Source organism: Triturus cristatus, chromosome 1_1, assembly GCF_964204655.1.
Source record: "Triturus cristatus chromosome 1_1, aTriCri1.1, whole genome shotgun sequence".
Lineage (NCBI taxonomy): Eukaryota > Metazoa > Chordata > Amphibia > Caudata > Salamandridae > Triturus > Triturus cristatus.
The window spans coordinates 45,715,513-45,742,610 of record NC_140579.1 but is presented as its reverse complement, the minus strand read 5'-3'; the positions used below and the strand labels follow the sequence as shown (position 1 = coordinate 45,742,610).

General features: G+C 45.0%; 1 protein-coding gene and 1 pseudogene across 2 annotated transcripts in view; both read right to left on the bottom strand.

Annotated features, from left to right (window-relative positions):
* Positions 1–27,098, bottom strand: part of LOC146869325 (E3 ubiquitin-protein ligase TRIM39-like) — a 128,497-nt pseudogene that overhangs the window by 58,109 nt on the left and 43,290 nt on the right. Inside the window, exon 3 of the transcript XR_014980063.1 lies at positions 8,694–8,924. The product of XR_014980063.1 is annotated as an E3 ubiquitin-protein ligase TRIM39-like (transcript). The remainder of the gene's footprint in view (positions 1–8,693; positions 8,925–27,098) is intronic.
* Positions 342–1,930, bottom strand: LOC146869326 (uncharacterized). The gene is made up of 2 exons (XM_085649910.1): positions 1,765–1,930; positions 342–1,464 (listed from the first exon to the last, which is right to left on the bottom strand). Exons 1-2 carry the CDS (start codon positions 1,796–1,798, stop codon positions 473–475), a joined length of 1,026 nt encoding a protein of 341 aa, XP_085506036.1. The 5' UTR covers positions 1,799–1,930; the 3' UTR covers positions 342–472.

Here is a 27,098-nt window from a genome sequence, read left to right as displayed (position 1 = left end):
CTTGGGATTCTGAAGAGTCGCTTTAGAATCCTACATAAGACTGGCGGCGCCTTGCTATACAAACCTGAAACCTGCTGCCGGATTATTGCTGTATGTGCAATGCTGCACAACATTGCGACCAGAAGGGGGATACCCATAGAGGTTGACAGGAATGACCACCACCGGGATGACCAACCACCCGCCCAACAACGACAGGCACACGTCCCTAACACAGCAGAGGGCCACAGGAGGCGGACATACATCATGCAACATCATTTCAGAATCAGGTGAGAATGAAACATTACAAGTTTGTTTGGGGTGCAACTGTTTAATGCACAGTAGCACTGCGGTATGTGCAACAAAACAAGCAATGGAAATAATGCTCCACAGGAAAAAAGTAAAACCAAATGTGCGTTAAAGTCACGCCTGTGCAGACTCAGAAAGGGGAGGTCCATGGTTGCCCCACCATGGTCCGGCATGTCTGTGTATCTGTCTAGTGGCGCTTGCCACGTACCCCAAGCCTCCGCTCAGGTGTCTCCAATGCCTCACCACGGCCTGTCCCCGTGGAGGCCCGCGAACTGCGGCGCCTGGTGCTGGCCTCTGCCAGTGACACGCTGCTGACACTGGAGGCAGCCTCACTGGCGTCATCCCCTCCCAAAGCAGCAGCACTGCATGTGCTGCCCTGTAGGTGTTCAACAGCAGTGGTCATCTGCCCTAGTGCCTTGGCAACATCCCCGCAGAAGTGCCCAAGGTCCACCTGCAAGGACACAGAGCGGCGTGCCAACACTGCGGTACTGTTGCTGTGACGTGTGATCGCCTTTGTAGCGGCGGCGGAACGCACCAATTGCTGTCGATGCCTCCTCTTCTCGCACTCATGGCCCTCCCTCATGGCACGGGTGAGCTCATGGATGTCTTCCCTGAGGTGAGCATTGCCCTCTGCCACCACAGTGGTCATGTCCCTAACCACCGTGCTCATGTCCGTAACCGCCGCAGTCATGCCACGCATTTCTCTAGCAAGGCGCACGATATTGCAGCTAATGTTTGCCATGTGTCGTCCCTGCAGGCGCTGTACATGCAGCATCCTCTCCTCGATGGCAGAAGTGTGTGGGAGATCCAGGTCGCCTGAGGAGACGGAACTTGGCCGAGCCCTGCGCCGCTGTGTGAGTCTTGCGCGTTCAGGTGGTGCATCAGGTGGTGTGATGGTGCGCAGACTGTGTCCCAATTGTGTGGAGGGTGTTTCCATCACCTGCAAGGGCGCAACTTTGGACCTGCGCCTCTGCGCTTTTGTGGCTGTTGTAGCTGCAGAGGGTGTGGCTGGTGCTGGTGGCGCTGGTGCCTGTGCTGGTGGTGCTGGTGGTGGTGGTGCTGGTGGGGTGGCAGGTGGAGGTGATGTATGCGCATCCTGCGCTGTCTCCAGGTCGGAATCCACAGGTGTCTCGGATATTATCAGCCGCCCGCTGTCGTCCGAATCCCCAGGAGATGCATCTGTGTGTGAAACAGTGCATGGTTAGTGGGATAGTTACACCTACGTAGTGTTGTACACATACATGTCCCTCTGTGATCCACTAAATAAACAGTCTCTATCCATGTTCAACTGATGTGGTGAATGGTCATTGCATTTACGCCTGTACATGCACACTGGGCTTACTAGACTACAACTCCCATGATGCACTAGTGTTAGGAGTAAAGCTGTTTGTGCCAAAGCTGCATACACACTCAGATCTTGCTGGGGGCATGGAAACGGATTTACGCTATGCTGGGTATGGGCACAGGCATGCATCTTACCTTGGGCACTTGTGGCTGCGCCGGACGTGTCCATCTGGGTCACTCCCACGACTGCTTCCCGCTCGATTGTTCCTTCCACCAGATCCTCCAGGGCAGTGTTTGCTTGGACCGTGGAAGGGCCGCCTCCGGTTCTGCTTGCCTCCCGGAGCCTCTCTGAAATCCTCTACTTTGCACGCTTCCGCAGGTCGTACCACCTTTTCTTGAGGTCGTCGATGCTGCGGGGCGTCACACCTACAGCATTCACCCTCTCCCGGATGAGCAGCCAAATGCGGCGATTCCCTTGCTCAGGCACCTTGAGGGACAGCTTACCGAAGAGGCGATCGTGCTTGCTGCTGACTCCCTCTATCAGGTGCTCCAGCTCCCTGTCGGAGAACTTGCGCTTGCGCTTGCGTGCAGCCTCAGCGCTGGATGGTGCTTCCTTCTCCATCAGGTATTTGTTTTGAGGATGGCACAGTTGTTGTGGCTTCACTCTGCACAGGCAGTCTTCAGTCACAGCTCCTGTTTGCTCCTCTGTCGATGCAATGTGGGTGGGGCTGCAGTATTTCCTGGTTGGTGATGTCATCTGCACGTTCCCGGTGCGACGCGGTCAATTGCGATTTCGCTATTACCGAATTCGCTATTAGCTAATTCGGTATTACCGAACTCGCTATTAGCTATTCGGAGTTTGCATGCCCCGCTATTGCTTAATCGGTGGAAATAGCGATTTTTAAGGAATCGCTAGGATTTACCGAATCTGTTGATGCATGCCCAAAAGCGATTCCTTAATAACGATTCCTTATTTCTCGCTATTAAGGAATCGCTTTTGGTTTGCTTGATGCATGTGCCCCTTAATCTCCTATCGACTACGGCCTATGGACAGCGCCTAAAGACCCTCACTGGAAGCATTATAAACTAATAAAATAATGAGAGAAATGTAAAATAGGTTCCTGCCTCCGGTTTGTGCCGAGGGACCACTTGCAAGCGGTACTTTATTAATGGGTACTAGGGGTGGACTCTGGGAGCAATGCACCAGTTGCTCGGCCTTTAGTAGCACCAATGATTTTACTGATCAGAAGTAGCTCTCTCTACAGAAAAGGTTGGAGACCCCTGGTGTACACGGATTACTGGTAGCACTAACGGTTTCATGCAGTAAAAAGTTACCACTGTAGAACGAGCAGGATTTGCAAGAGGGACAGTCGTACTCCTATTCCGCACACGTCCGCTGCCTGTGTCACCCTCCTATAGAGAATTCCAATGTTGTGATGTTATTGTCCAAGTTGCGACATGCTGTGTGAACTGCGCATATTATTTACCAGCAGATAATAACAAAAAACACGAAGCACCCTTTGTGACTAAGTATTGGCCTATAGGGGCATTGCATCGGGAGGAAGCGGGGACCACTTACCTATTTATTAAGAGAAGTTGAACCTGTCTCAGGCCAACGGCTATAGCACTCTGTAACAACTCTGTAACACTGTAACCTCAGCAACTGCAAATCCTGCCGTACTTCAGCACCATCTTCAGTGTTACTGGTGGAAGCAGAAGTTTTATATTCTGAATTCAAGTTTGTCGCGAGAATGAAAGGGGACGTTGAAGGACGTTAAAGGGCATAGTTTTCGGACTGTAACTGGAAAGTGTGGGCACGGATGGATGCAGGCATTTTACAGCTTTCGGGCTTTTCAGAGATGCACAAAGCCCACAAAGCCCATGTAAGCAGCTAGTTTTCCCACTCGCATACTTGGGAGCAGATTGATTTCTGAGCAGTGTTGGTAGGGCGGGCGCCAAACTCTGCTCTGCCGGCGGCAGGACGAGTTTTTGCCAAACTCCATGCTCCAAGCAGAGCACAGGATGTGGCAAAACTGTGTCAAAGAAGCGGAGTTTGCCGTCCACTCCTAGACTCAACGTCCCTGGTCACATGATACAGCAGTGGGTGAGATGAATAATTTCACATGACGCAGTCTGCTAGTCTAAAACAAGTCACATGACACAATCTGTGATATTCTGAATGTTATCACATGAAGCAGTGCAGTGTAGGATTTACTGAATGAGGCCACATGACACAGTCTGTGATATTTTGAATGGGGTCACATGACACTGCATTGTCTGTTATATTCTAATCTGTGTCACATGACCCAGGACATGGAGAACTTCACATAATATTATAAATCATGAATGGTTTCCACCTGGAGAGGAGACATTTTACATGACCTACAGGTGATATCACACACAGTGAGAGCTCAGCTAGAGTAGCTAATGGAAGTTGTTTTCTTCCCATGAACACTCTGTTTGTCACGCTTTGAATACAGGTATTTGGACCTCTGCAGTGATGTGAGTTATCCTAATGGAGTCTCATACACTATGATCTTTGTACAATTTAGCTACATGCTGTAATCTATAGCACCTAGACACCAACGGAGACAGTGCATGATACAAGCGTGCTACATGTGGGGGTTAGGGTGAGCTCAGAGTGTGTCTATTGTGATTAAATGTATGGGGACAGGAGTCCATTTTGGATCCCCTGTGTGTGAATTGTACATATGATGGAGGATGGAGGGAGCCTGACAGATAAGGAGGTAGATTGTGGAAACCTTCCTGAGGTCTTTGAAGTGGACCAGACTTCTGTGAACGGAAAGGATTGGGGGAGACAACTGATGCTCTGAAGGTCGTTCGCTGCCCACTTCCTGCATTCTTTATCCCCAGAAGAGTTAATGCAGTTCTGTGCAGCAGCCGGGAGGGAAGGCCTCTCTTCTGAGCCTTTGTCTTAGTTTCCTCTGTCACGGCACACCCAGCTCCACTCTCTCTTCCTGCCAAGACTGAGTGACAAAGACTTTAGCCTGACCAGTCTGTGCCAATGAATAAAATGTCAGAACTCCCTGAAGCCAGCTCCAGAGATGGAGCTCTCGAAGTTTCATCTACATCTAAAAAAACTAGGACAAATACTGGTAAGAAACCCAGGTCACTGCGCCAGGAGTCTCTTTGACCGGTGTCGAGACCCACAAAGCACTGATAGAGATAAATAGCGTAGAATTTTAGAGAAACATGTAAATAAGAAACAATATGTTTTTTAGGTATAAAAAAGTCAATCTTTACTAGAAAGATATTTTTCTTTGACACATTCTGAATCATATCGAACCTAAAACACCATTTACATCATTGATGGTCATGAATTACTATGATAGACTTATATTCAGCTTTCCCCAAAAGCTCTGATGTCACAGAGTATTATATCACAAATCTTGGTTCTCTGACAGTGGTCGTCAAGGTGTAGTCATTTATTGTGAATCACTATAGCAACGGCGCACACGGGGTTCACAGTTGTAAACATTGAACCAGTTCCAGAGCCAGGATCCCCGATTGCTGCTTCCTTACAGGTGAGGGCAACCTGGAAAGAACCCCTGCAAGCAGAGCTGTAGGCTGCCTATAGAATAGAGGAGCTGTGGCTGCCTATAGAATAGAGGAGCTGTCGGCTGCCTACAGAATAGAGGAGCTGTCGGCTGCCTATAGAATAGAGGAGCTGTCGGCTGCCATTAGAATAGAGGAGCTGTCGGCTGCCTATAGAATAGAGGAGCTGTCGGCTGCCTATAGAATAGAGGAGCTGTCGGCTGCCTATAGAGCTGAGGAGCTGTAGGCTGCCTATAGAATAGAGGAGCTGTCGGCTGTCTATAGAATAGAGGAGCTGTCGGCTGCCTATAGAATAGAGGAGCTGTCGGCTGTCTATAGAATAGAGGAGCTGTTGGCTGGCTATGGAATAGGGGAGCTGTAGGCTGCCTATAGAATAGAGGAGCTGTCAGCTGCCTATAGAATAGAGGAGCTGTAGGCTGCCTATAGAATAGAGGAGCTGTCGGCTGCCTATAGAACAGAGGAGCTGTCAGCTGCCTGTAGAATAGAGGAGCCTTCTGTTGTAGGGCACTTCTCCCCACATCTGTGTATTGTCTATTGAAATTCTAAGATAGCAGAATTACTGACTTAGAGGGAAGTGGCAAGCGCAGGACCACTATCATCAGATAACCCAAATATATAGGACCGTTTGAGTTCATCAGCAGGTCATGGGCCACCGTCCTCAACTGGCACAAGAGGTTCATCACCAGGTCAGGAGTCTTCTTCCTGTAACTGTAAGAGAGGCTACATCAAAAGGTCACGGGAGAGCATCCTAGACTCAATTGCGAGGTCCTATCAATGGGTCCAGGTCCATCATTCTAGCAGGAGGAAAGAGTGGTCCTCTCTTGTGAGACGGATGAGCCTCCCCTGGACTGTGGGTCTTACTGGTCCCATTTCATTTCTCATCACTCACACAAAACTATACGCCAAACCTTTAGCTACATTGGTGGTCATTATAAACTACTTCAACTTAGACTGTTTCAGAACTGGCTGTGGAACCAGAGAGGGATGATCTCTGCCACCCTCGGAGGGATGTTCCCTGTTGGCCTCGGAGGGATGCTCCCAGTCTCCCTCGGAGGGATGCTCCCAGTCGCCCTCAGAGGGATGCTCCCAGTCGCCCTCGGAGGGATGCTCCCAGTCGCCCTCGGAGGGATGCTCCCAGTCGCCCTCGGAGGGATACTCCCTATCGCTCTCGGGGGCGATGCTCCCAGTCTTTTTCGGTGAGATCTTCTGGATGCTCTCTGTCAATCTCTGAGTGATGTGATCTGTTGCCGTCGGGGGGATGCTCTCCTTCACCCTCGGAGGGATGTCCTGGATGCTCTCTGTCACCCTCATCTAGTGCCCTTTCCATGGAGCGATTTCTCAGGAAGCTTCCGGGTTGTAAACTAATCAACTTATTTGAGCAGAGCATCACTGTCAAAAGTGACAGCGTATGACCACAATGAGGAGGTTTATCCCTCTAATCCCACCCCAAGCCAAATTGGTGAGGAATTTGGTTGCCGTTCACGGTTTCATGATAATCCAGTTATAAATCAAATTTCTTGTGCTGTCGGGAAGAAATTTGCGAACTTTCATGTCACACACTCTGTAATATGACCAAGGGTTACATGTGATATGTAATTGTCACTCTTCTTCAATCTAAAGCGTTTTCTGTGGCAATCTTTATCTGGAGCTGAAAAAAAACAGTGAGCGTGTCATTATCTATTCCAAATGCCTAGTTATGTAGCTGTTCACCCTAACAAAAGATCGGTGAACGCAAACGTAAGTGCCTATCTGTCTCAGGAAAAAAGTAACTGCTTTAGAACTGAAATATTTTCAAACTTCTTAAAAAAGGAGGATTTTTTTTCTCAATTCTCTAAGACGCTGGCTCAGCTTTTTACACAATTTGCTATATCATTTCCATGTTAATAACTTTCACTGGAATTGCCTGGTGTGTTGCATTAACAACTACCTCTACAGCCTCCTCATGTCAACTGATGCCACACCCAACCATCCGCTCACCACATGGAAACTGCTCACCACACAGAGCACCACAGCCATCATGAACTCCATCCACTCTGGAGCACCCACAGACCTCTGCCCCCACCACCTCTATTCTCAACGCACTCATCAACACAGCCACCTTTACTGATCAATGCAAACATGCAGAGGTCAGACCGCTCCTCAAGATACCCTCCGCCGACCCCAGCAAACTCAAAAACTACCGCCCCATCTCTCTGCTCCCCTTCCCAGCCAAAGTCCTTGAGAAGGGGATCAACTCACGAGCACCTGGAGAGCAGCAATCTGCTGAACACCTCCCAAACTGGCTTCCACGCCAACCACAGCACCAAGACTGCCCTGATCACCGCCACCGATGACAGTAGGTCCCTCCTCAACCGTGGGAGACAGCAGCCATGATCCCTCTCGACCTCTCAGCAGCATTCGACACCGTATCACACGACACCCTCATCAAAACAATCCACCACATCTGGATCCAGGGAGACGCCCTCAAATGGAACACATCCTTCCTCACAGGACGAACCCAAAAGATCTGCCAACCACCCTCCGCTTCGAAACCCAAGAGCATAATTTGCAGCGTCCTTCAAGGCAGCTCAATCAGCCCCACCCTGTTCAACACATACATGACGCCTTTGGCCAACATCGTCAGAACCCACTGCCTCAACTTCATATCCTACACAGACGATGCCTAGCTCATCCTCTCGCTCACAGAAACCCCTTCCACCACCAGGACCAACTCCCACAACTGCATGACGAGCGTCATCGACTGGATGAAGACCAACTGCCTGAAGCTCAACATGGATAAGACGTAAGTGCTGATTTTCTGGGAATAACACCTCCCTGTGGAACGACACCTGATGGCCCTCTTAACTCTGATGCACACCCAAACCGACATCACCCTGGACAGCAAACACACCATGAAAGACCAGATCAATGCAGTCTCCTTCGTCTGATTACTCACCCACAACATGCTCCAAAAGATCTTCAGCTGGCTCCCCATCAACACCAGGTAAGCTGTCACTCAAGTTCAAGTCACCAGCTGACTGGACTACGACCACCCGTTCTACGCAGGACTCATCATACAACTCCTGAGACTCCAGACGATACAGAACTCAACTGCCGGACTCATCCTGGAACTCCCCGGGAGGAACCATATCACCCCCCACCTCAGGAACCTTCACTGGCTCCCCATCCAGAAAAAATACCAATTCAAGATGTTGACTGACGCCTATAAGGCCATCCACGACCAAGGACCAGCATAAATCAACCAACGCCTGAACTTCCACCAACCCTCCAGACACCTGCCCTTCACCTGCCTCGCCCTCACTCACACTCTCCACATCCGAAGTAGCAACAGTGGAGGATGTTCCTTCTCCTACCTCACTGCAAAGTACTGGAACGACCTCCCCCTGCACCTCCGAACATCATCCTCTTTCCCTGAATTCAGAAAAGGAATCGAGACCTGGCTTTTCAACTGATCCCAGCAAAAGCCCAGTGCCTGGATACCCTCACGGGTGATTAGCCGTGCTCTACAAATCCAAGTTCATAGATTGATTGATTGATTGATATCTCACCTTCAGGAGTTCCCACGCTGGCGCCTCACACTTCTTTTCTATTGCCGTTATCAGGGCGCTGAGAGAGGTGATTTGATTGGACAATTTGGTGATATTTTCATTTTCTACCATGGTGATTTTCTTCTCCATCTCCTCCAATTTTTCACAAAGTGTTTGCTCATGTTCTTTCAGGAGTTGCCGCAGTTTTTCAAACCCAGATTCAATTTTATTCTTCTCGGTTCTTAACTTGTCCTATCATAAAGAAAAACACAAAAGCTGGTTAGATATTAAATAGCTTCCTAAAAGCTGTCCCTAGAGTGGGAGTTATGGGGGAAGCGTGCTTCTCCCAATTTCTGAACTGCAGCCTCTTACTACCTTCCCTTTTACCGTCTTCTGTCCTTCTCCCACTCCTGCCCTCCCCCTTTCCTCAGACACCTCACAAGCTGTGGGGAGGTCAGAATTTGAGAGGCTGCAGAGAGTTAGATCACTGAAGAAACTGCAAGGAAGCGAACCCACCACAGACAAAGTCAAAGACCCAGAGACAGGCTGAGTGGAAACTGGCTGAAGTCAAGTGTGAGTGGGTATGACTGGCACAAAAGAATTTAAATGAGTGGGGGGCGGGAAGTTTGAGCACTTGGGATGAAAGAGTAGATGTAGGTGGTGTGCAGGCTGCCACTGTCCTGCCAGGACACTGGATGTGTTCGCCCAGAAGGAGATGCTGAGGGTGTGTTCTACTATGGCCCCCATTCAGAGTGAGGGGGAATCACTGGTGTGGTTATTTCATGTTCAGAATCATAAACAAATTATGTGTATTCTGTTATTGGATGGAGAACTACCAGATAAATGAATGTACTGCACCGATATCTGCAGGTACTTCAGCAATTCCTATAGAAGATGGGTGAGGAGTTTGGTTAGAAATCTTCTCCAATCCTAAGATAAGAGGCTGTGAGTTATCAGGTGAGGTACGTCACACTGTGGCTTAGAACAGGAGCCTGTGTGTTATCAGGTGAGGTATGTCACATCGCAGCTGTGGAGGCTGTGTGTTATTAGGTGAGGTAAGTCACACTGTGACCTAGAGCAGGACCAGAGCAGGAGCCTGTGTGTTATCAGGTGAGGTATGTTACATCGCAGCTGTGGAGGCTGTGTGTTATCAGGTGAGGTATGTTACATCGCAGCTGTGGAGGCTGTGTGTTATCAGGTGAGGTATGTTACATCGCAGCTGTGGAGGCTGTGTGTTTTCAGGTGAGGTATGTCACATCACAGCAGTGGAGGCTGTGTGTTATTAGGTGAGGTAAGTCACACTGTAGCTAGGAGCCTGTGTGTTATTAGGTGAGGTATGTCACACTGGCTTAGAGCAGCCTGTGTGTTATCAGCTGAGATATGTCACACCTTAGCTAGGAGCCTGTGTGTTATCAGGTGAGGTATGTCACACTGTGGCTTAGAGCAGGAGTCTGTGTGCTATCAGGTGAGGTGTGTCCCGTTGTGGCACCGAGCAGGAGCTTTTATGATATCAGGTGAGGTGTGTCACACTGCAGCCTAGAGCAGGAGCCTGTGTGTTATCAGGTCAGATATGTCACACTGTAGCTTAGCGCAGGAGCCTGTGTGTAATCAGGTGAGGTGTGTCACACTGTGGCCTAGAGCAGGAGCCTGTGTGTTATCAGGTGAGGTGTGTCACACTGTGGCCTAGAGCAGGAGCCTGTGTGTTATAAGGTAAGGTGTGTCACATTGTGGCGTCGAGCAGGAGCTTGTATGATATCAGATGATGTATGTCACACTGCAGCATAGAGCAGGAGCCTGTGTGTTATCAGGTGAGGTATGTAACACTGAAGCTTACAGCAAAAGCTGGTGTGTTATCAGGTGGGGTTGTCACACTGTAGCATAGGAACCTGTGTGCTATCATGTGAGGTATGTCACACTGTGGCCTAGAGCAGGAGCTTGTGTGTTATGAGGTGAGGAATGTCACACTGTGGCCTAGAGCAGGAGCGTGTGTGTTATGAGGTGAGGTATGTCACACTGTAGCTTAGCGCAGGAGCCTGCATGTTATCAGGTGAGGTATGTCACACTGTGGATTAGGGCAGGACCCTGACTGTTATCAGGTGAGGTGTGTCACACTGTAGCGCAGAGCAAGAGCCTATGTGTTATCAGGTGAGCTGTGTCACACTGTGGATTAGGACAGGAGCATGTGTGTTGTCAGGTGAGGTATACACAAAAACAACGAGAGAGGAAGGGAACCCAACACGACTACTCCCCTCAAGGGATAAATCTCAAAAAACAACGAAGTCCGTGTGGTTTATACACAACCTCTTAGGGTCAAAGGAGCACAAGTCTGCTGACTCAAAATAACACTGTATGTTGTTTAAGGAGAGAAAACCTAAATAGGTTTTATATAAAGCCCTCACTCGCCAACCTGGTTGGTGACATGCTTCATCATCGGGCTCCACTGGGTATGGCCGAATGCCATCCCAGTGTGGTGCAACGCCAGGTTACTGCGGAGCGGGGTTCGTGTGAGGTGACAGTGAATTTAAAAGCTTCCAATTGAGTCAAAAAGGCAATTTTATTTGTTTTGCTAATTGGAAATATTAAAAAGGGAGAAGAGTGAGGGTCAAAAATTAGAAGACCAGATTCACTATGTGGCGGTGCAGAGTCCCGGTGGTATGAGCGCGCTAAGGCTCACCCTGCCGAGGACTGTGAGTGTGAAAAATTATATTAAAAATTACCCGCCAACAATTATAGTGGTGGAGAGAAACGAGTTTATCTCAGAGGCATATCCGTATGAAGCCTCAGGGATCCCGGGAGAAGGGTGGGAGCATATGGAACACCGCCCTCGTTGCTCGGCACCCATTCGGTACCTATAGAACGCCTCTCGTGCCCGGGTCCAGGTGATGTATGTCACACTGAGTAGGAACCAGTGTGTTACCAGGTGAGGTATGTCACACCGCAGTTTCGGAGGCTGCCGTCACCAAGAAGGACTGGACTCAGAAATTCTGTAGAGTCAGTTATGTCTCCACTGCTGGTAGCGGGCTGTGCTCCTGTGCGGTTGCTGGAGCAGGGTTTTATATTAAAGTGTGTATACCCTCTCCATTTTGCACGTTAAGATTAATAAGATTAATTAACTAATAGTAATCAAATTATTTGGTTTGCTGTGGAATTTAATCAATCTTACTAACATAAAGAATACACGTGGGAATTGCATTTGCATGGCCTAATTAATACGTGAACTAAACAGTGTACGCATATTAATCATAGATAAATAAAGTTTACATGTTATATGTTGCTTCCGTGATTTATTTGTAATTTGTGCTCTATAAATGTGAGTATAACCCGCAATGAGTGTTGCTTCTGCTAGATAAATACACACACATATGGGTATTAGCGAGGGGATAACATTTTATTAGTCGTTTCTATGTATTAATTACTTTTTTGTGTCTCTTTGCTTAAGTTGTCCATTATGGCCTGCCTAAAGATGGCTGATATCTGGCGCTGAACCCGACTGCCAACGCTGAACAAGGCTTGGGTGAAGTGCGCATGCGTTGCCGTCAGCAACAGTGGCCTCTATACGACCCTAACCCGACCGTGCCCTCCAAGGACTCTCTGGGATGTTAGCCAGATACCCAAAAAGAAACAAAAGAAGATACATTTTTATTCACAAACATGAACTATATGTAAAAACACATTTTTCGGATGAGAAAGTGGTGGTACGGATTTCATCGACCAATCAGAGACTCTCTAAAATATCATCAGTTACTTTTAGAATGTAATTTTATTATAAAAGGCCATAGAATAGAGAGGTTGCATCTCTTCCCTTCCTGGCACTTATCGATTTCCTGACGTTATGCTGACGGAGAGGACGGTGACACTGCAGGACAGCTGTTTCCGGAAACTCTGACAGATTGAACTGATGACCAAGATTCTGACTTAGAAAAACGACTTTTAGCCAGAATAGGTAAATATGATGGTCAGCTGCTTGATTTAACAAATGATCTTTTGCAATTATTTAGATAAAAACATTATTATTATTACAAAAACTGTGTCGGGTTGTTTATTATGAGAAAATGTAATAATGTAAATTGATTTTAGTTTTAAGATAATCACTTCAACCTGCAGCTAGTTGATCCATGGCCTATCCATGAGAGGAGTACTAAAAGGTGAAGTTTAGGCCTTATTGAATAGAGAAGAGTATTTCCTTCCATCCGCTGTAATGAAACAATCACCTCCTTAGAAAACAGATTAATAGAGAATGAATGTTGGTGTTATGGGCCCCACCAGCGAATGTAGTGAGTGAGTGTGTCTGTGTGATCTATGATCTGTGACGAAGGGAGGGATTTTGCATTCCACGCTGCAGCAGTTTTTCCTGGTAGCAGAGAAATGGTTTACTACTGTTGTGGTTTGGTGATCATTGCTTGTAAATAGCTTATTGATTTTTGATTACTGATTGGTATTGATTTATGTACTAACACTCTATGATGAGTTACGTTAAGTTATATGTTGTTTGCACGGCTTCTGGGATGTAGGGAGTCGGAAGTTTGTAACAGTTCCGTAGTAGAGCAGAGGTAAGCGCTGCTCTCGGGAAAGACGGAATTGTGGTTATCCTGTAGGTACACAGGAGAAAACGTGTAACAATTGAAGTTGCACGGCGCATTGTCTGGGTTCGATTCGGTGACATCCTCGTGTGTTGCCACTAGAAATATTTTCTGTATTGAGAGAAGTGTGTATGATAGTGATGGTTACCTGTGAAATTTTGGTCTTTAAGAACCAGGAAACCAAATGGCATACCGATAACGCTTATCACTGAAAAGGTAGCAGGTGTTCTCTGAGCTTGTTAGAAGGACAAAGTAGAGGTAAGCGCTGCTTTGTTAACGAGTGTTATAATTCTGTAGTAGGACAGACTGTTCGCTGTTCTCGGGAAAGACAGGATTCTGTGTGAATGTACTACATTTTCTGTATGAAAGTGTGTGAATGAAAAGCCATTCCGATTAATTGCGAAACTCTGGTTTTATTTCTCAGGAGCATTAGGTCTCCAATTATGTGTCTTAAATACTAGAGAAACAGTTAGTTGATGCTTGCTAGAAGGGTGAAGTAGAGGGATGCGCTACTTTATCAACGGAAGTAACGATTCCGTAGTAGGGCAGAGGTAAGCGCTGCTCTCAGTAAAGACGGAATTCTCGTGAGAAAGGTCTATTGCTATTCTTTGGTTAGCGAAGCGGACAATGGAGATATTTTTGTGTTGTTACTAATAGAATTGTAAGAGTTACAATACGAGTTCACTGAGCGGACTTGTAAAGGAGGGGTAGACAGAAGCAGAGCTGCTGCAGCGGCTGCTGACGTCAGAACGACCGCGCTGGGATTGGACAGTTGGTCAGAACTGTAAAACGCTCCAGATTGGTGTGATAGTGTAAAGCCGCGCTAGGAGTGGAGAAATACAGGGTGACGTAAACGCTCCTGATTGGTGCGTTAGTGTGAGTCGCGCTGTGAGTGGACAGAATAACGGTACCGTTGTAAGAGAAGAATAGCGATACACGGAAACCAAGAAAATGTATTACCAACCGCCAGACAAGGAGAAAAAGTCGTGGTTTGGTAAAATAAAAAAGTGTTTAAGAAAGACAAACAGGTCAAGACTAGGGAAGGACAGTTACTTCCTCCACCGAAACCCCCCGCATCTTTGATGATTGCGAAATATGGGTACCATACTTGTATTTGGTTAGACAATTGGGTAAAATATACCAAGGACGATGGAGTCCTGGCATTTCCAGAGCATGGTTCCTTTAATTTGGCTGTTTTAAGGAATTTACGGGACACGATGATGTGTCTAGAACCAAGACCTAGACCGACGCAATTTGAGGCATTGATGGAATGGGAAGACGAAATGCATGAACGAGAGACACAAAGAAATGTTAAAGGCTACAGACATCTATTTAGTAGACGATTTGGGCATGAAATGCATGATGATCGAATGAAAAGGTGGCGAAATGCAAGTATGACTGAGGGTGTGTTTCCTGTAAGAACAATAGGAGAGAATGAAGGAAGAAAATGTGTGGAAAAAAGGAATAATGTGGAATCAAGAGGTTACGGAGCGAATGAATCAGATGATGATCTGCTGGATGATGGGTTTTATAAAAATCCACCACCGTACCGACCAGACCCAGAAATGTTGACACCAAGTGCCCCAATGAGAGAAACATTACGAATTGTTAAAACTGAAACTATGTCACCAGATTTAGAAAAGAGTAGCTCCAATAGAGAAATAGAAAAGAAGGCAGAGAATAGGATAAGTAGTGAAAATTCAGCAGAATTGGCCATAACTACTCTAGAATTAACCGAGAAAATAAGAGAATTGACTAAAAATTTAGAAGCTGTAACAGTTCCAGTGACCATAGGTCCAGTAATGCCCATTTTTGAGAAGCAAAAAGATAGCGAACATTGTTTGACGGCACCATACAGGAACCATAATTTGGTTGAGAGTCCAGAACGGAGTCAAATTGAGAATCTGTGGGGACCGACAATAAATATGTTTGAACCCCATGTTTCAAATAATCTATTTATAAATCAGAATTATGCAGAAAAGAGTAGAATGACAGTATAAACATTGTTAGAACCCCAGAGAAATACAGAACAGGGTAACACAGAAAGCTCAGTAGGACCCTCAGTGGAGGAACTAAGTGAATGGTTAAGAGGGTTACAGAAACAAGATAAGGAATCCCAGTCAATTGATGTAGCCAAGTTACGGATGGTATTGGAAGAATTAATAGCAGGGACTATTCCCATAGAAAAATTGAAAAACTATCAGGATGAAGAAATATTATTTTTATGTAAAAGTGTGACATGGAGAGCGAAAAACTTACATGAAAGATTAGGAGAAGTTGCGTATGAGATGGGTATAGATATTGATAAGGTAAAAGCCTTACAGAAACCCTATCGAGTTGATTTTACTGAAAAGGATATTGAGAATCTGAACACCACAGGACAGATAGGTCAGATTAAGGACATAATCATTTTATTGAGAAAATGGGGAGACGTGGATAAATGGAGAAGTAAGTGGTATCGAAAACGAGATGATGCCCCAGACAAGACAGTTACAGCATTCCCTTTTAGAGAAAATGGAAAAGTAGCAACTGAATACCCTATGAGGGAGATTCCTGGAGGAGGATATGTACACGTCCCATGGACAAGACAGGACATTTTGTCATTCACAAATGATTTCCCTCGATTGCGCGAAAAGCCTGTCGAGTGGTATCGGCAGGTAGACAGATTTGTGAAATTGCCAAAAGTACTATGGATTGACTTGAATAGCTTATTTGACATAATAGTGCCAGCAGATTTGTGGACAGAGTGCAAGCTTATGATTAATTGGCCAAGTCAGGAATACCCTAGGGATCCTAAGACAGGAGCCCCTGACCCAGAGGTAATGAAGAAATATAAACAGGTTATGGTATTTTTGAAAAATAAGGTACCCCCCAAAGAGACAGATTGGGTAAAAATTGACCGAACACATCAAGAAAGTAAGGAATCAGTACATGCCTACTATGAGAGGTTAATTTTGGCCTTTAAGCAGTTCAGTGGAGATGAGAACCTGAGTGATAAGGATTTGAGTCATTTCGTATACAGATTTGTATATGGTTTACGTCCAGACATTGGTGATATGATAAAACAGCATACGGTAGATGGGCAAAATAAGAAAATAGATGAAGTTTTGAGACATGCCAAATATTTCAGTGATGAAATAGAGGCCAAACAGCGAAAAAGAAAAGGCAATGTGGGCACAGGTGAAGGTAGCTGAAAGGCAGGAAGCTCAGTTAGTCGAACAAGCAAATAACACAGGAACTAAACCCAGATTTGGCCCAGGCAAAGGGAAAGGTAATATAGAAGAAGGTAAAAAGAAGTTCCCATGCCATAATTGCGGTAGGTTAGGGCATTGGAAATCCGAGTGTAAAAATCCTCCGAGTACTAATAATGAAAATCCATCATTGAATCCACAGGTGCAGAATGAGGTGAGTGGTCAACTGCAGCAACAGCAGCAGGTGGTTACCTCACAGAATCAGGTGCCAAAACCACCTTTCCCGCAGAGCAGAAACACTCAGAAGTATAGTAATGAATCAGGATTCTACAATGAAGAACAGGTAAATAAACCATCACGCGCTCGCGCAGTTTCACAGTATTGGCTGCAACGTGATGAAAGTGATTCAGAAGGAAGCTATTGACGGTGCCGAAGGGACGAAGAGGAGTGCGTACTTGGCGCAACTCTAGAAGTAGACCAGACAGGACCATTTGTAGATGGGAAGGTTAATAATGAAAATATTACTTTCTTAGTCGATACTGGTGCTACTCGATAAACTGTTAGATCAGCTGATGTCAAGAATCTTCCTCTCTCGGATGAAACGATCCAAGTGGTTGGTGTATCCAACAGACAGATTAAAACTTACCTTACAGAACCAGTGAAAGTTAGCATAGGGAAATTTTCAGAAATGCACCGCTTTGTAGTGTGCGACACCAGTCCTGTGAATTTATTAGGTAGGGACATGTTGTGCAAGATGAATTGCACTATATTCTGTACTTCAGAGGGAATAGCATTTGAAACACCAGATGAGGATGTACTGTACAAAATGACAATAGCTAATCAAGAAAGTGAAGTTACCGGAACCTTTAGAGTATTCAATCCTGATGAATTACCTAAAGAATTGAAGCAGTCTGTAAAGGCAGAAGTGTGGGATTTTACTGGAGAAGACGTAGGGCTACTGAGAAATGTAGATCCAGTGAAAATAAAAGTAAAAGAAGGAATAAGCTATCCAAATGTTCCCCAATATAAATTGACACCGGAGATAATTGAAGGAGTTACTCCAATAATTGAGAAAATGATTAAGCAAGGAATTCTAAGAGAAATACTGAGTAGTCCATGTAATTCACCAATAATGGGACTTAAAAAGCCTAATGGAAAATTCAAGATAGTACAGGATTTGAGAAAGGTAAACAAAATCGTTGTGCCATGTTGTCCCATTGTGCCAAATCCATCAGTGATTTTGTACCAGATTCAACATGATGCGGAATGGTATACAGTAATTGATCTATGCCAAGCTTTTTTTTCCATCCCATTACATCATGACAGCCAGCAATTTTTTGCATTTCGGTTTGGAGAGCGGATTTTGGCATGGTGCCGAATCCCACAGGGGTATACAGAAAGCCCCTCAATATTCAACCAATTGTTGAAGAAGTCATTAGAAAGTCTGCAAATGCCCGAAAGTTCAGTACTAGTTCAGTATATTGATGACCTTTTGGTGGCGTCGAAAACACGTGAAGCTTGCGAGGTACACACAATAGCACTACTAAATCATTTGGCAGATGGAGGACTGAAAGTGTCCCCGCAAAATTGCAGTATTGTAAGCAGGAAATACAGTATTTGGGACATAAAATTGAGAAACGACTGAGGATAATAACAATAGACAGAATCAGAATCATAAAAGGAATGAGAGCTCCCATGACTCAAAGAGAGGTGAGAATGTTTCTGGGAATGGTAGGGTACTGCCGTCAGTGGATTAGTAACTTTTCCCTGATCGCAAAGCCCTTGGTGCGTTTGACCAGGAGTGATGTAAAAGATCCCCTGGAATTGAACAAGGAAGAATTGGCAGCATTCAAACGATTGAAAGAAGGTTTGTGTGAAGCACCAGCACTAGGCATGGCTGATTACGATAAAGAGTTTGAGTTGTATTGCAGTGAGAGAAATGGATGTGCACTTTCTGTGTTGATTCAGAAACATGGAAGATTGAGAAGACCAATTGCGTACTTTTCATCAATGCTAGACCAAGTGGCTGCAGCTTTACCTGGGTGTTTGGAGGCAGTGGCTGCAACATGTCGAAGTTTGGAACAGAGTGAAGGAATCGTGATGGGATATCCATTGAGAGTGTTTGTACCTCATGATGTGGCGATTCTTTTAACAAGGAGTCGTACTCAGTATATGACACATAGTCGGCTGACTAAGTATGAGAAGGTCATATTAGGTGCAACAAATGTGAGCCTTGCAAGGTGTTTGAATGTGAATCCTGCAACTTTGTTACCAGATGCTGAGAAAGTGGAAGTGAGAGATGAAGCAGATCATGATTGTTTGGACGTGCTTGAGTATTGCACAAAGCCACGACCAGATATAAAAGATGTACCTTTGCCAGAGAGTGATTTTGTGTTGTTCGTTGATGGGTCATGTTTGAGAACAGATGAAGGAGTACTAAGTGCAGCATATGCAGTGTGCACGGTTGCAGCAGTTATGGAAGCATCTTACCTGAAAGGAGTGAGATCAGCTCAAGTAGCTGAACTTGTTGCTTTGACAAAAGCATGTAAAATTGGGAAAAGTGTGAGAGTGACTGTGATAACGGACAGCCAGTATGGCTTCGGGGTTGTCCATGATTTTGGCCAAATATGGCTACAAAGAGGTTTCCTGACCTCAAGTGGAACCCCTATTAAAAATGCGGAAGTGGTTGGAAAATTGATTGAGGCGATAAAGCTGCCTAAACAATTGGCTGTGGTGAAATGTGCTGCCCATGGTCAGGGTAGTGATTATATCACTACCGGAAACAGGTATGCTAATGATATGGCACAGTATTGTGCACGGAACCAGAATTCTGTCAATCGGGCAAAGGAAAGGGAAATGGCTTCTTGCTCAGTGATGTTTACTAACGTTGTGGGAATATGGGAAGAAGTGAGACAATTGCAGGAAGAGTCAGGAGATGAGGAAATGAAACAGTGGATAAAAGCAGGGTGTGCCCCAAGAGAAAAGGACCGTGTGTGGGTCTATCGAGATGGAAGACCAATAATGCCTGATAGCATGATGTCTACCAAGGCACGGATGTATCATGGCCAGGGACACATAGGGAGATATGCCATGATCAGGTCTTTTAAGCAGACCTGGTACAACCCCAAGTTTAGGCTTGTAGCAGAGAGCCTATGTCAGAGATGTCTAATATGTCAGCAATACAATCCTGGAAGAAAGACAGTGGTGAGTCTAGGAACCATAGGTCGAGAAGGAGGGCCTTTCACTAGAATGCAGGTGGATTTCATTGAGATGCCTCCTTGTAACAGATTGAGGTATGTTCTGGTCATAGTCTGCCTATTCTCCAGGTGGGTGGAAGCATTTCCAACTAGAAGAAATGATGGGATGACAGTGGCAAAGCTTCTTTTGAGAGAGTTCATTCCCAGGTTCGGGTTTCCAGTAACCCTTGAATCAGACAGAGGAGGGCATTTTCACAATGAGATCATAAAATTGATTAGTGAAGTATTGAATGTACAACAGAAACTACATTGTGCCTATCGACCAGAGACTTCTGGTGTGGTTGAACAGATGAATGGTACGATCAAAAACAGAATAGGGAAAATGTGTTTAGCCACGGGTATAAAAATGGCCTGATGTCTTGCCTCTTGTGCTCATGACAATTCGAGCGATACCAGACAGAACTACAGGGTTAAGTCCTCATGAGATAATCATGGGACGAGCAATGAAGCATGTGTTCATTCCAGTCAACAAGCTGATGACTATAACTGATGACATGGTGTTGGAATACTGTAAAGGCCTGGCTGACGCAGTTCATTCTGTGTTTCATCAGGTTGGAGCGGATGCCACCACCCTTGAAAGGAAGCAAGCCCATGATCTAAGCCCAGGAGACTGGGTAAGGATAAAAGTCCACAGAAGAAGAAACTGTTTGGTTCCGAGGTGGGGAAAACCAAGACAAGTCATTCTGACCACGACAACAGCTGTGAAGTGTGCTGGATTGAAAAACTGGATCCATGCTAGTCATACTTTGAGGATACCAAATCCAGTTGACAGCAAAGAAAAAGAGTACTATGACAATTCAGAGTCAAGTACTGAATCAGACAATGAAGAGCAGAGAACACAAGAAAACCCTGAAAGGGGGGAGACAGAACCAAAACAAAGTTTGGTCCCTGGAAGTATCTCTCTGAGAAGAAGATTGCAGATTTCTGACATCAGTTCAGATTCTGAAAACGAACAAGGAACACAAAGTTCTAGAAAAGAACACAGAAAGAAGAAGGAAAAAGTCAATGAAGAGACAATAAAAGAAATTCGGGAGAAAGAAGTTTCAGACGAAAGGTTGAGAAAGATTCCACCTGAAATAACTGATTCAAGTGAACAAGGGACAGGTACAGAGAGAGAGGGACAGATTGCGGAAGACCCCCGAGGAGGTGTAGGGAACTGCAACACCCAGTTAGGTGAAGGGACAAGTAGTCAGCAGGAAGATTGCGTGACAGAGACCCGAGGAGGGACAGAAGTAGGGAAAACAAAAAAGGTGGAAGAAGAAGAAGCCGTTGAAAAGACAAAGCAAGTTGAAACAGAGTCTGAAGAAAGTGAGAATGAAGTACCCGAAGGTCGAGTATTAAGGAAAAGAGCTTGGAGAGAAGAAAAGAATAATAAAGGAGATAAACAGAAAAGAGTTAAGAGAGATGAGGTGTGGCCAAACAAAATAAAGAGATTGAGATATCGGCTGACACGAGTGCATCCACCGAGAGCTGAACAGGTGAATGAAGTGACAAGCCAAGAAAAATTGAAAGAAGGAGAAACAACTGAGAGTAAAGACAGTAAAAGAACGAGGAAACCTAACCAGAAGTATAAGTCATCGGAATGGACGTACGTGGCTCTGCCTGAAAATGATGAAGAGGTAGATAGTCAAGGAAATCCAGAGGAGACTTTACTAAAAGTGGTTCAAGAGGAAGAAGAAGCAGAAATCCTGAGAGCAATCTTGTCCGACATCGGAGAAGAAGAAACGGAAATTCAGGAGTTTCTGTATTGGGATGACGAGAAAGAAGTGAAAAATGATGAGATGCCAAACTGAATAAATTCAAGAAGCAACTGATGGAAAAATAATAAAAGTCAAAAGATAGAAAACTGGTAGAATCAAGAATGTAAAGAATTCAAAAAGTAGAAACTAGTCGTGAAGTAGAAGAGGCTAAGTCAAAAGACACAGTCCAGTTCTAACAAGATGGCTAACACAGATAGTAGCAAAAGTAGATGTACATTCATGAAAAGATGGTGTAAAATGTGTTGTTGTTGTACAGGATTATTAATGCTTCTGTGGAGCACACTTGCTCTACTAATTTCTTTCAAGGTTACTATAGATACACTAGAAGGACACACTGATAACCTTACTAATGTAGGGAAGATTCATTTCATTAGTCTTTATTTCGATATTTCATCATAAAAGACATAACAATAACAAGAGAACAAGTAAAAATGACAATCGTCATAATTAAAAATACCATACAATGTAATCCAGTTTGTTCATAAAGCATATTAGACCTGATTAAAAATACCATACAATAAGATCCAAATTTCTTTAAAAACAAATAGAAAGATAAAAATTGTTAATAAAAATTCTCGGTAAGTTAAAACCACACGATTATTATCAGTTCTATAGCGTCAGTTATCAGAATGAGAGCAGAGAAACAACTCTATTAGCAACAATCAGGAAGTCCCCAAATTAGATTATTGTTGTTTGTATATTCCCGGCCCTAATAATTCACATCCAACCGAGAAATTTAGCAACCGCTATAACCAAGGATTCCTGGGTGTTAGTTCTCAGAATCCTCAGCGCTTCAGAACCTACACGTGTGCCTAAGTTTCGGCAAATAGGTATCAGCCACTTGTTACGTGGGGCAGTGTAGGCTGGACATACAAAGAATATATGGGCGATAGATTCTTTTTGGCCCATACACCATTTGCAGCAGACATCATCTTGCAGGCCGTTCCAAGATTTGGTGAAGGTTTTGATGGGAAGGCTACCAACCCTAAATTGGTGATACAATTTACGATCACAAGACCTAGTGATAATGTCCCAATAGTCCTCCATAAGGGGGACGATCTTGTGTTTGAAGAATAGTCCAGTCAGGGAAGTAGCCTCAGTCTTCATTATATATTTATGACACACTAGTGCCCAGTGTGTTTCTTTAAAGACCTTTTTTGTAGGAAATTGGCTATTAACAGGATCTAACCACAGGTTACTCATCCCCATATCCACCAAAAGCGTTCTAACTTCCTTAAACCATGGGATGTTTCCTGAACCTGCTACTGATCCAACATCCAGGATTGCCCTGGCAAATAGATCAAGTTCTGGGGTAATCCATATCTGCCGCCAAAGAGCCAGCGGCCTGTAACGTGCCACATCCTCAATGGAATAACATCCCAAATCCATTAAGAGGGGCTTTAATGGAGTAGAACCAGGAAGACCTGTCAGATTCCTCAAGAATTTGTTTTGAACCTTAACCAACATGGATAGGTCAGAGAAGCCCCATAGCTCTGCTCCATACAGGATCGCAGAGCTAATCCTAGAATTGTAAATTTTAAGGGCAGGACCTATCCTTTTGGTCAAGGACGATCGCTGTTCTTTAATTAAACACCCTGTCAACTGGGCGAACTTGAGGGAAAAAACATCAATCTGGGGTTTCCATTTTAATTTGGACTGTAATGTAATTCCTAGGTAGGTCATTACATTGGTCTGGACTAACTTGGTATTATTCATAGTTACAGAGCCATCCACTTGCTTAGAGGATCATGAATTTGGTTTTATCAATATTAACCTGTAGATCATTGTCAGAGCAGAACTCTTCAAATTTGTTCAGTGCCCGTTGCAATCCCATCTGGGTTTTAGATAACAAGAGAGTGTCATCCGCAAACATAAGTAACGGTACTTTGGTGCAATCCAGGGATGGAGCAGCCGTTGGAAAAGCAGAGAAGTGCTCCATTACCCTGTTGATGAACAACAAAAAGAGTGTTGGCGCTAGAACACACCCCTGTCTAACCCCGCGTGACACAGTAAATTTGTTTGTAACCTGCCCTTGTAGACCCCAGCGAACACGTGCGAAATTGTCGTCATGTAGCTTGATAACTAGGGCCAGTAAATCCAAAGGCATCCCCATTTCACTCAATGCCCTCCATAGTTTACTCCTAGGCACCAAATCGAACGCAGACTTGAAGTCAATGAAGGCAGCATAGAAGGTACCACCACCCAAGCTCACCACACGCCAATAAATCAATAAAAACCTAAAGACTTGCTCGATGGTGCCTACACATGGTCGAAACCCAGCCTGTAGTGGGGACAATATGTCGTCAAGCTCCATCCAACTCTGTATTCTCGCGAGAACCATCCTTGCAACAATTTTTTGTATGCAATCGATCAAACTGATCGGACGGTAATTTCCTGGATTGGAGCGGTCACCCTTCTTGTAAATTGGCAAGATCTCGGCTACCCGCCATGAATCTGGGATGCGTGCCCGATTAGCTATTGCATTCGCAATAAATACTATATAGGGCACCCAGTTGGCAGTATCATACTTGAAAAGATCCACAGGAACACAATCCATGCCCGAGGCCCTACCGCTGGGGGCCTTATTTAGGGCATCCTCTGCCTCCTTACTGACAAACGGTAAAATATGATTATTAGTTGGAGTACAAAAATTAAACTCCAATAATAAGTCAGACAGCAAGGGATCAGTCACTACCCCTGACACGGAAAACTGGGCACCAAAGTGATTTACCCAGTCGTCTGGGGAAACATAATTTGCGGGGGATTGTGATTGTGTACCATTACCCCATTTCACAATATGCCAAAACTTGGCCATGTTTGTTAATCTACTAGCATCGAGAAGATCTTTCCAATGCTGCTCATCCCATTCTTTTTTGGCACAATGCAAGACTTTTCTATAGTTTTGCCTGGCCGTCCTAATATTGGGCATCAGTTTAGACCTAATTGCCAGAGACAAAAGTTTGTAAGATTCACGGCACAACTTATTGCACCATGATTTATCTCTATACTGACTCATTGCTTTCTGGTGTCTAGTGGTGTTAGAAAAATGGGATTTTAAACTCAAAAATAGGTCTTCATGAATATTGAGGATACTATCGTTAATTTCAGCTTGAGATTTAAAGGATCGCAGTATAATCAATGACCGTACAATCTCTGATCTTATATTTTCTAGGGCCTCCATATCATTAAACACTCTTGCCCATCGAACCCTACGTAAATCATTTGTTAGTAGGGCATCAGCAGTGGCCACCTCTGTTGGTTCGTTACCAGTCGACGTTACAATAAGATTGAGACTAAGAAGCAAAGGATTGTGATCACTTTCTGGATGTTCAAGGATAGACATGTCACCTAAAATAGACCAGTACTCAATCTTGATTAGAATATAATCAGTTCTGCTTCTATGCAGACCATTATCGAAAGTGGCCCTACCCATTTTGTCTGAAGTTGATCGTCCATTGGCTGCCCTAAAGCCACGTTCCAAACAAAAGCCCAGCAGTTGTAAGGCCGATTCTGACCATTTCTATAGGTAGTAAATCGAGAGGAGGAATATTCCACTCGGTGTCCTCCTCATCCATAATATTTTCCTCTTCATGGTTTAGGGGTTCAAATGTGCAATTAAAATGCCCCGCTATGATCGTGATACAATCGTGCCCCACTAAATCAAAAAAGGAGTCAAAATCAGCAAAGGTTTTCGAACTCTGCCCCCCTGGCATCCCTCGCATATATACATTTACAATAAGAATATCCTGTTGGGCAGGTCGGTGTAATTTAACAGCGAAGATATCTGGGCTATTTGTAGGAATCTCCTCCAGACAAAAGTTGTTTGATTGCCTAACCCAAAGTGTAAGGACCCCCGAGGACCTACCTAGTTTCCCTCTCACTGCTGCTTTAAAAAAATTTAGATATCCTAAGCGGTGAGTGGGTTTGACAGCCCATGTCTCCTGAAAAGCCCAGATGTCATACTCCTCCACAAAGTCTGACAACTGTTACCGGGAGTCTGCACTGTAAACCTGCAATATTCCAGGAAGCAAACGTGAACAAAGAAGGATAACTACTCTGACCTGGCAAAAAGTGAGCATTTACAGACTGTGTGGGGGCTTCCAATACCACTTGGCCCTGGGATATTTCCCTTCCCAAACCTGAACCCTCATACACAGGGATCACAATGGCCGGCCTTTCTAATTCACCAAAAGCCATTGTGAAACCACCAAAAATCTCACCATCAATATTTTCCGGCCTGTTACCACCCCCACCATCACAAAAAGCCATCCCAACATTGGGTTCAGAACTCCCTGTAGAAAGGGAAAGTCAATCCACCTGATCCAAAACTCCAAAACTATTGTTTATGGGAATGTTATATAAACAATCGTTTAACCACCCCCTTTCTCGCTCCCTGGTGTCGTAAGCTGGGGCCGACCGTTTCTGCCTTCCCAAGTGATTTCCATGAGGGTAAAAATAAGAGAGAGGATGGGACTTAATGCAAGATGCCATACCCTCAATTCCCCGTTCACAGATAAATTTCACAGCTCGTTTATCTCTAAAGTTGAGAACAATACCTGTAGAATCCTTCTTTCGGCTTCCCACCCAACCTACTCTACGCACATGAATGATCTCACTAAACACATGTAAAGGTAAGGGTCTATGTTTGTTCAACCAATGTAAGGATTTGTTCTTAAGTTCGTCATAAGATTCTGGGGTATTACTACCAAGCCCTGGAACCCCAGACAAAACCACTACATAGGGTGCACAATCTGGGGGTAAGTCCAAAAGGACCCTATTTGGCTTTGCTACAGTTCGAGCACTGCTCAGTTGGCTTCCAGTACTAGCAACTCTAGGGGCAGAAGGATGGAACCCCCTATTCTCATGCGATATGTTGTCCGCTGCATCAGTGTTAACAGGTGCAGCAACCAACCTCGTAATAGGAATGTTATTGGGAGATGGTAAAACACCTGCTTGCACAACTGGGAGCCCTGGGTTATTTGAAGAGGATTGCTGACATGGCACCGACATTGGTGCGGATAAACTCTCCACCTTTGTTGTTAATATATTCACCGCATCAACATTTGAGCCCACCCTCATATCAATGGCTCGGAGTTGCTCTTCAATACACGTTAGCCGCTCATTTAGAGGAGAGACAATTGAAGAGACCAAATTTTCCATTTCTTCCCAGAATCTAGCACCTAAATTTAGAGATGGAACATCCCTTATTTCATTGGGTGGGGGTATCTGCACCAAGCCCGGGGTGGCATTATTGGTAGGGGGATCAGGAGGGTCACTATACTTCCCTTTCCCTATTTTGGTACCATTGTTTGATTTACCAGCTTTCGCATTTATCTGTCTCAATAAGCCTCCACCCCGTTTACGTTTACCTGCATGAGCACCTAGGGGGGAGGGCACAGATTTATTTGGTAACAAATGCGGTGTAGATCTCGTTGACACCCGTGATGTCACAGGATTTGAAGCAGAACTCTGTGGTAGTCCCTCAATTGCTGGATGAACAATCTGATCAGATAGGGACAGAACTGAGTCAACCGGGTGGGACTGAATTAGGCCATCAGGTGGAGGTTGAACTGGGGAGGGAACTCTGGCCAATCTCCCCAGCGAGGAACGTTTAGTATAGTCCAATTCAAGAGACACT

What these genes read in the sequence shown, in the direction of transcription:
- LOC146869326 (XM_085649910.1), bottom strand. Translation starts at nt 1,798, where the DNA reads ATGGACACGTCCGGCGCAGCCACAAGTGCCCAAG. An exon ending in CGCAGCCACAAGTGCCCAAG is followed by an intron (nt 1,465 to 1,764) that starts GTAAGATGCATG and finishes TTTCACACACAG; the next exon opens with ATGCATCTCCTGGGGATTCG.